Source organism: Ranitomeya variabilis, chromosome 4, assembly GCF_051348905.1.
Source record: "Ranitomeya variabilis isolate aRanVar5 chromosome 4, aRanVar5.hap1, whole genome shotgun sequence".
NCBI classification, from domain to species: Eukaryota; Metazoa; Chordata; class Amphibia; order Anura; family Dendrobatidae; genus Ranitomeya; species Ranitomeya variabilis.
In genome coordinates, this window is record NC_135235.1 from 427,798,090 (window position 1) to 427,807,878 (window position 9,789).

At 45.1% G+C, this 9,789-nt stretch overlaps 1 protein-coding gene and 1 long non-coding RNA gene across 3 annotated transcripts in view; one reads left to right on the plus strand and one right to left on the minus strand.

The window, feature by feature from the left end:
- Nucleotides 1-9,324, minus strand: part of LOC143765077 (nicotinamide N-methyltransferase-like) — a 91,802-nt gene extending 82,478 nt beyond the window's left edge. Inside the window, exon 1 of the mRNA XM_077251368.1 lies at nt 9,101-9,324. Within this exon, the coding sequence (XP_077107483.1) occupies nt 9,101-9,248 (148 nt within the window). The 5' untranslated portion in view covers nt 9,249-9,324. The remainder of the gene's footprint in view (nt 1-9,100) is intronic.
- The window catches only part of LOC143765078 (uncharacterized), a 47,605-nt gene extending 38,204 nt beyond the window's left edge, over nt 1-9,401 (plus strand). For both annotated transcript variants that reach the window (XR_013213320.1, XR_013213319.1), the window contains exons 3-4: nt 8,080-8,173; nt 9,265-9,401. This is a non-coding gene — a long non-coding RNA (uncharacterized LOC143765078). The remainder of the gene's footprint in view (nt 1-8,079; nt 8,174-9,264) is intronic.
- The last annotated feature ends 388 nt before the right edge of the window (nt 9,402-9,789 follow it).

Below are 9,789 nucleotides of genomic sequence, written 5' to 3' on the forward strand. Positions count from 1 at the left end.
TAACCAAAGAAGTAAGACAGGCAATTAACAGTAAAAAGAAAGCATTTGCACTACTAAAGCAGGATGGCACCATTGAAGCTCTAAAAAACTATAGGGAGAAAAATACTTTATCTAAAAAACTAATTAAAGCTGCCAAAAAGGAAACAGAGAAGCACATTGCTAAGGAGAGTAAAACTAATCCCAAACTGTTCTTCAACTATATCAATAGTAAAAGAATAAAAACTGAAAATGTAGGCCCCTTAAAAAATAGTGAGGAAAGAATGGTTGTAGATGACGAGGAAAAGGCTAACATATTAAACACCTTCTTCTCCACGGTATTCACGGTGGAAAATGAAATGCTAGGTTAAATCCCAAGAAACAATGAAAACCCTATATTAAGGGTCACCAATCTAACCCAAGAAGAGGTGCGAAACCGGCTAAATAAGATTAAAATAGATAAATCTCCGCGTCCGGATGGCATACACCCACGAGTACTAAGAGAACTAAGTAATATAATAGATAAACCATTATTTCTTATTTTTAGGGACTCTATAGCGACGGGGTCTGTTCCGCAGGACTGGCGCATAGCAAATGTGGTGCCAATATTCAAAAAGGGCTCTAAAAGTGAACCTGGAAATTATAGGCCAGTAAGTCTAACCTCTACTGTTGGTAAAATATTTGAAGGGTTTCTGAAGGATGTTATTCTGGATTATCTCAATGAGAATAACTGTTTAACCATATCAGCATGGGTTTATGAGAAATCGCTCCTGTCAAACCAATCTAATCAGTTTTTATGAAGAGGTAAGCTATAGGCTGGACCGCGGTGAGTCATTGGATGTGGTATATCTCGATTTTTCCAAAGCGTTTGATACCGTGCCGCACAAGAGGTTGGTACACAAAATGAGAATGCTTGGTCTGGGGGAAAATGTGTGTAAATGGGTTAGTAACTAGCTTAGTGATAGAAAGCAGAGGGTGGTTATAAATGGTATAGTCTCTAACTGGGTCGCTGTGACCAGTGGGGTACCGCAGGGGTCGGTATTGGGACCTGTTCTCTTCAACATATTCATTAATGATCTGGTAGAAGGTTTACACAGTAAAATATTGATATTTGCAGATGATACAAAACTATGTAAAGCAGTTAATACAAGAGAAGATAGTATTCTGCTACAGATGGATCTGGATAAGTTGGAAACTTGGGCTGAAAGGTGGCAGATGAGGTTTAACAATGATAAATGTAAGGTTATACACATGGGAAGAAGGAATCAATATCACCATTACACACTGAACGGGAAACCACTGGGTAAATCTGACAGGGAGAAGGACTTGGGGATCCTAGTTAATGATAAACTTACCTGGAGCAGCCAGTGCCAGGCAGCAGCTGCCAAGGCAAACAGGATCATGGGGTGTATTAAAAGAGGTCTGGATACACATGATGAGAGCATTATACTGCCTCTGTACAAATCCCTAGTTAGACCGCACATGGAGTACTGTGTCCAGTTTTGGGCACCGGTGCTCAGGAAGGATATAATGGAACTAGAGAGAGTACAAAGGAGGGCAACAAAATTAATAAAGGGGATGGGAGAACTACAATACCCAGATAGATTAGCAAAATTAGCATTATTTAGTCTAGAAAAAAGACGACTGAGGGGCGATCTAATAACCATGTATAAGTATATAAGGGGACAATACAAATATCTCGCTGAGGATCTGTTTATACCAAGGAAGGTGACTGGCACAAGGGGGCATTCTTTGCGTCTGGAGGAGAGAAGGTTTTTCCACCAACATAGAAGAGGATTCTTTACTGTTAAGGCAGTGAGAATCTGGAATTGTTTGCCTGAGGAGGTGGTGATGGCGAACTCAGTCGAGGGGTTCAAGAGAGGCCTGGATGTCTTCCTGGAGCAGAACAATATTGTATCATACAATTATTAGGTTCTGTAGAAGGATGTAGATCTGGGGATTTATTATGATGGAATATAGGCTGAACTGGATGGACAAATGTCTTTTTTCGGCCTTACTAACTATGTTATGTTAGCAAAAGACATACAAAATTTTTGGAATGCTGTAAACAAGTAAATATAACAATGCTGCCCTTTATGGGAGGTGAGAACACTTGAACGTTGCAAACAAAAACATATTTACATTGTGCTTAAGATTTTAAATAACACTTATTAATTTAACTAACTATAAATAACTATTATTACCCAGCCGGGCATACTATCTATGAAGTGCAAATACAAAACAGTACTTTTCCTTTAAGGGCGTATACCCACTAAAGGCATGCTATAAAACTCAAAAGTGCAAATTAACATTTTCTTTATTTTCTCTTTTACTTTCACGTATGCAGGACTATCTGTCTACTCCTACAGGCCTAATGCATCTTTCTTCAGCTTCCTCTCATAAAATTCTAATATTTACTTTAACTTCAGTTTTATTCAATAACATTATAAGACATTTCTTATTCCTAGCTACATACTATCACTGTGTAAATCATTATTACTATCTAACTATTTAAGGCAACATTATCATGTTTTAAGCTAAGTGCAACAAATGAACATTCCCTTTAAGAGGAAACCAAGTCTTTTCTGAGGTAGTGCAAACTCTCAAGTTGCAAGTCTGTTTAAACCAAGAACTTCTGTGCTGTAATCAGGAACAGTCTCTTCAAAAAGCTCTTCTTTTTGTAAAACCAGTAGGGAGCACCTTTAAGAAGGTGCAAACTATATACAGCGACAGTTTTGTAAACCATTCACTGTCCATGATTCGGCAGTCCATAGGTAATAAAAGTAGAAACTTGTGCAAAAACATAATACAATAGGGATCCCGGGTAAACGAAGGGATCCCTTTAAGAATTAACCCAAGACGGGTTTAGCAGCAAAACAGAAAAACAAACAGTTAACTATCTACATACTCAGGTTTCCGAGGTTCATCCTCATAATAGGTTGCAAGGCATCAGTTGGTAGGGAACACTTCCTGACCGGGGAAGCTTCGGTTCCGTGCTCTCGTCTGATGCGGTGTCTGTCATTGGTTCGTCTCTCAGGTGCGGCCAGGTCACTAGGAGTCTGGATTCGAATGTCAGTTTTGGTAGCCAGTTCAGTGGCGGCAATAATGCACACAGTGGTGGTAGTATTAGGATTTGTCAGTTCAGAGTTAGTCGTAGTCAGGACTGCAGGCGGCGCTACAGTAGGTTCACATCGCTTAACATTCCGAGCGCACCAGCCTTGCGCACTCCGATGGCGAGTGTAGGTCACCTGGTCCCCTCTGTGTAAGATTCGGTTCCGATACCCATCGCGGTATTGGACCTCCACGTCATAGCTGGTAACAAAGACTTCGGTCGGTAGTCCCGGTTCCTGTATGAAGCCCCAACCCCTTTTCGGGTGAAAGGCCAGTACAGTCCCTCGTTTTACCAAGTTCTTAGTGCCGCGTTCGGCCTTTGGTTTTTGTACTCTCGGTGGGTCTCGTTGTTCTGTCTCTTTTCGGTTCTTCCAGTGTGAAATTAGGCATTGTTTGTACTGCTCCCAGGTGAGCGCAGCAATATAGATCCCTTCTTCTTGGGACCCGTCTGGTCTAGTCCTTGGCGCGTCCCATTGGAAGATCACCCCCTCGGAGCTCACGTCTAGTGGTTCTCCCATAGCTGTCGGTAACGGAGGCACTGTCTTCTCCACGGTGTCAAGGGCCACCACGATGAGCTCAGCGGCGGGGAATCGGTCACTGCTGGGGCGGGGAGCGGTCACGGGAGCAGGATCGGTCGGTAGAGCAGGGGCGCTTCCCATACCTGCATCTGATGTGGTTCCACCGATGCCGATCTGTTCCATTGATGGGGACACTGGAATCGGCTGCGGCTCGGACCACGGGTCTTCCAATGCGTCCCTCTGGCACAGCTTTGACTTCCATTGCTTCACATCTGCTGGCTCCACATTTGGGATAGGCTGACTCGGCTCTTCCGCCTGCGGCTCCAAGAAGTTCGGATCCTCCAGCGGCGGTGGGTTCGGATCCGCCTCCGGTCGGCGGGGACAGTCCTGGATCGCTTCGTCGTCGTTCAGGTACTCGCTGGTCACCCTCGTTGTTTCGAGGTCGGCGATCGCACATACACATGGCTCCGCCATTATCAGGGGCTGTCCTCCTTCTTGTTCTGGTTCCCGCCGTTGCAAATCAGGGGGCGGTCCTCCTGTGCTTCGGGGCACGTCGCTTTCTTGCAGCAGTAGTCCGAGAGGGTGGTCATCACTTTTGGCACCGCTTTGGTAGTCTCCTCCCATGGCACGCTCTTCGTCTTCTCCTGCGCTCCTCGTGGCGCTGTAATGGCGGCAATTTTTGGCGTCAAGTGGCAACACACAGTCTTTGCAATAAATCACAGTTCAAGCACAATTCAGACACAGTTCCAAGGCACACATGACTCGATTCTCGGGCTTAAGTAGATCCTGTTCGCGACGCCAAGATTTGGATCGCCCCCAGGCGCAGGGCAGTGGGGTACTCAGTACCGGGTCCCTCTGTCTCGGTTCTGGGGATGTCACGGCGCAACCTGGTCCGTGGCCCTGCTAAGGGGCGCCCAATTAAAGGATGTAGTTTGTCAAGTGTTCGTGATGCCACCTGTGGTGTTCGGTCAGGGTGACCAACGCTGCTTAGGGGTCCGCTGGGGTGATGTTATGGCAGCTAAATGGAATACCTTCCCACAGGTGAAGTATGTTCCCAGGGATTCCCAGTAAGGTAGATGATGATGGTGTTCGTCGCAGTAAATAACGAGGACACAGGGTTGCAGTCTCTTTACCTTTTACTGTAGACTTCAGCGTCCACAATCCAGAGCACTGCTAACAGGGCTGGCTGAATCCGGCTGGTCCGAAGGCACATCCAGAGTTCCCTTTGCAGGTGGAAATCAGTAGCCTTCCTACTAGCGCCTGTGTGTTGTAGTACTTCCCTGCTGAGCACCACGGAATAGTCCTCACAACTGTCGTGTATGTTTCTGATATTCTCTCCGTCCCCCAGATGGTATGGATAGGACGACCCATATGACGGGGTAGGCATGGAGCTATTTTATAGGGACCGTAGACACGCCCCTTTCCCACAATTTGCCTCCGTTGTCTTCATTAGGTTAAAGGTTGGGCAGCCAACTTGGAATTAACTGTCCTGCCGTAGTTTGAAGTAATGCGTAGAGCCTATTACTCCCTCGGTGTTCCGGCCACCGGCTACGCGCCTCAGAAGGAGGCCGCCGATCTTGGGGCAGACCCTCCTCCCGGTGTTATCTCCTTGTGCTGTGATCTCGTTGCTTACTCTCCACAATATACTTCGCTTGTTGTCCTTTCTTAAGATGCTGCCGCAATGAGGTGCAGGCGCAGCTCCGTAACGTTCTATCTCTCGCTCTGTCTCTGTCAGGATCCCACCTCTGACAGGGACCTCTGTCTGCAGCTTAGATGTTCCTCCTTCTCCCCCTGTCTGCCTGACAGGTCTTCCCTGGGTCAAACCCAGTAGCGTTCTGCCTGACTTCCTATCCAACCCACCAGTTTTACCCATGTGTGAGGAGTGGCCTAGTAAATAGAACCTTTGCTCCCCCTGGTGGACTGGAATGTGAAGTGTAGTGTGTGACTGTGATACCTGGTCAGGTGAACTCCTTTAGTGCCATCAGATGTAACATCACTCCCCCTGGTGGAAGAGCGACAATACTGCAACGACCAGGACTCTGGGGTGCTGCACTCGGGGTGTACGGAGCAGAGCAGCATGAGTACGAGGTGTATGGATCAGAGCCGCATGTGTACAAGGTTTACAGAGTGGAGCCATGTGTGTAGGAGGTGTACGTAGCATGGCCGCATGTGTACAAGGTGTACAGAGCAAAGCCGCATGTGTACAAGGCTTACGGAGTGGAGCCATGTGTGTACTGAGTGGAGCTGTGTGTGTGCGCGAGGTGTACGGAGCGGAGCCGTGTGTGTAAGAGGCATACAAAGTGGAACCGTGTGTGTATGAGGTGTGTGGAGCCGTGCGTGTATGATGTCGGTGTATGGTGGGGAGAAAATTTCATACCTCCCAACCGTCCTGGATCCAGCGGGACAGTCCTGATTTTGAGAGGCTGTCCCGGCCGGGAGCTTACTTTTCCTGTGGACACAGGAGTACACGGCGGAGCCCCGAGGAGCACATTAAAACTCGCACGTGACATTCCACCGGAAGTGACGTGCTGGAAGCTGACTGGAAATGATTTAATTTCGGGAGGAGATTGTGACGGAACCATGGAGGCATTCAGGGAATGCTTCAGATCCATCACCGTGTCCTGCAGCGGGATGCTCAGGTGGGCATTACAATGGGAGCCGGGCCGCTATAGTATCTTTATAGAATTTCTCTTTCTCCTCTCTCCTTTCTTTTTTCTCCTTTCTTTCTTTCTTTCTTTCTTTCTTTCTTTCTTTCTTTCTTTCTTTCTTTCTTTCTTTCTTTCTTTCTCTCTCTCTCTGTTCTTCCTTTCCCTATAACCAACGAACAGAAAAAGGGGGTGGGGGTGTTTAAAAGGTACTACTGGCTTCTCAGATCCTCAATATTAATCTGACCTGATAGCAAAATGATTATAGTTGCCCATAGGATGAATATTATATACATGATCTCATTTATATGGTACAAATAAGTGGTGCTTATAAAAAAAGGATGTTATACCCATACATGTTATTGTGACTTACTTGCGCAAGTGGAGGACATATCCTATGGGCAACTATAGTCCTTTTGCTATCAGGTCCGATTAATATTGAGGATCTGAGAGGCCAGTAGTACCTTTTTAAAGGGCATCTGTCACCCCAAAAATCGTATATGAGCTGTGGCCACCGGCATCCGGGGCTTATCTACAGCATTCTGTAATGCTGTAGATAAGCCCCCAATGTAACCTGAAAGATGAGAAATAAAGGTTAGATTATACTCACCCAGGGGCGATCCCGGTCCGTTACGGGTCAGATGGGCGTCGCGGTCCGCTCCAGCTGTTTGCAGGAAGTCAGAAGTAACAGAAACACGCTATCAGGCCACGTTCACATGTTCAGTATGTTACCTCAGTATTTGTAAGCCAGAACCAGGAGAGTAACAATCAGAGGAAAAGTATAAAGAAACACGTCACCACTTCTGGATCTCTCACCCACTCCCGATTTGGCTTACAAATACTGAGGTAAAATTCTGACCAAATACTGAACGTGTGAATGTGGCTTTAGGCTGGTTTCACACATCCTGATATTTCCGGTACCGGAAAAAACGGTACTGGAGATATTCGTGTCCGTGTGTGTAATACGTGTGGCAACTGTGTGCCGCATCTGTATGACACGATCCTGCTGGGGAAGAAGCGCTACAGTAAGCACTGTTCCCCGGCCAAGGGCACACTTAAAAAGAAGCAAGTTGATCACTTCACCTCAGGCGGCATTTAGTCCCAGAAGAAGTGTAAAGATTGATGTTTCAAATATATTCCTATTTAAAAGTGTATGTATTTTCCATGTGCGTCAGGTTAGGCTAGTAAAGAGTAAACCAGATTTATTTGTACTGATTTTATTACGGGGGGGTGCCATTTTTCCGTTCGCCTCAGGCAGCAGAGAGGCTAGGTTCACCCCTGGCGGCACAGGTGCAAACTACTTGATAAAAACAGCCACCCCCACAACTTACCAGTGTGACTGGCGTCCTATGTGAGTTATATTAATGTGCATTTTTTCTGCTAGGCAGCCAACCCCTGCAATGTTTGGTTGGTGTGGGGGTGGCTGTTTTTATCAAGTAGTTTGCACCTGTGCCGCTCCTAGCCTTTATCAGTGGAGGCCTGCTGCATCCTGCTAAGTGTGCATTTGTCATCAGACAGGGTTTTGGGAAGGCCGTATCTCATGGTATGTATTTAATCTTGAACTAGACTATTGTAGCTTGTATCTAATTAGCATGAAGTCATGTGCATAGTGTATTAAAAGAGAGAACCAATAGGTCTAAATTAACCATAGCTTGCATCCACATTCTGTAGATCTACAGATCTACCATTTTCCATGTTTGACTAGCTGCTAAAGCTGGTAACATACTTTAGATAGTTGTAGGTATTTAACAGTTATTTATCCCAATTCCCCCTACCCTTCATGCTCCTGCAAATTTGACTAAGACAAGCATGCATCTGTTTTCACTTAGGATATGGGAGAAAGCCACTGACAGACACCTCTAGAACAACTGATCTTGCTTACCAAATTTCTATGACAATATCACGTTTACAAAATGATCCAATGTGAGTATAATAACTTATAATTAGTGTTGAGCGATACCTTCCGATATGCAAAGGTATCGGTATCGGATTGGATCGGCCGATATCCAAAAAATATCGGATATCGCCGATACCGATACCCGATACCAATGCATATCAATGGGACACAAAATATCGGAATGGTTCCCAGGGTCTGAAGGAGAGGAAACTCTCCTTCAGGCCCTGGGATCCATATTCATGTATAAAATAAAGAATAAAAAAAAAAAATATTGATATACTCACCCCTCAGATGGCCCCGGCTCTCACCGGTCCAAGCGTCTGCCTCCGTTCCTAAGAATGCAAGGAGTGAAGGACCTTCGATTACGTCGCGGCTTGTGATTGGTCGCGTGACCGATCATGTGACCGTTCACGCGACCAATCACAAGCCGCGACGTCATCGAAGGTCCTTCACTCCCTGCATTCTTAGGAACGGAGGCACCGCTAAGAGCCAGGGTCCGCCGGAGGGGTGAGTATATCAATATTTTTTATTTTTATTATTTATTTTTTACATGAATATGGATCGCAGGGCCTGAAGGAGAGTCTCCTCTCCTCCAGACCCTGGGAGCCATACGCACCGCACACTTCCGATTTCCGATATCGCAAAAATATCGGAACTCGGTATCGGAATTCCGATACAGCAAATATCGGCCGATACCCGATACTTGCAGTATCGGGGAATGCTCAACACTACTTATAATACTTGTCAACAATATCATGTAATACAGAACATTTTAATGAATGATCCTTTCACCAAACAGTATATTTGTAACCATCCCACCTATAAACATTCAAGTTCAGTTTACCATAGATCAATATTTCATTACCTGGGGCATAACGACCATGATCAGCACAATTTTTTACTCTTACTGACCAAATCAACTTCAGAGAAAAAGGAATGCAATTCTGACCTACCTGAATTAAATGTTTCCGCCAGTTGCTTGAGTACAAATTGTAAATATTCATCTCCCATAGACCGTGCACCCAGTACGAAAAATGAATCTAAATATGCCCTCGGGTTGAATAATTCCTGGTATTCTTTTTTCCCTGTAAAATCAGACATATTTTTTTCTCTGTAGATCCTTGCTGAAGTGAGTGGACTGTCTGACTGCTGAAAATGTCCTCAGTGCACTGATAGTCTTCATTATGAATTGCCTGAAAACAACTTGTTCTGCCAGGAGAATGTGGGTGGGGAGCCAAAGCTCTCAAAGTCCTAAATAAAAATCTGCACTGACCGAATACTGATCACTTGGAAAACAAGATTTTTGGCATAATATCTGGGTTGTATGTGAAGCACATCTGCTTTAAACTTTTTTATTTCTAATTTCAATCACTATATATACTGTATATAGTATTGTGAAAATGTTTCTGGCAGCTGTGGAAAAAAGCTGCAAAGTAAGAATGCTTTCAAAAGTATATAGGTGTTAACAGTATATTTGTTATCAATTTAAAAAAGTGCAAAGTGAATGGACAAAAGAAAACTGTAAATCAAATCAATCTTTAGGCCATGTTCACACGATCCTTTTTTTGCTGCGGATCCGCAGCTGTTTTTAGGCTGCGGATCCGCAGCCGTTTTCCATGCAGGGTACAGTACAATGTTACCC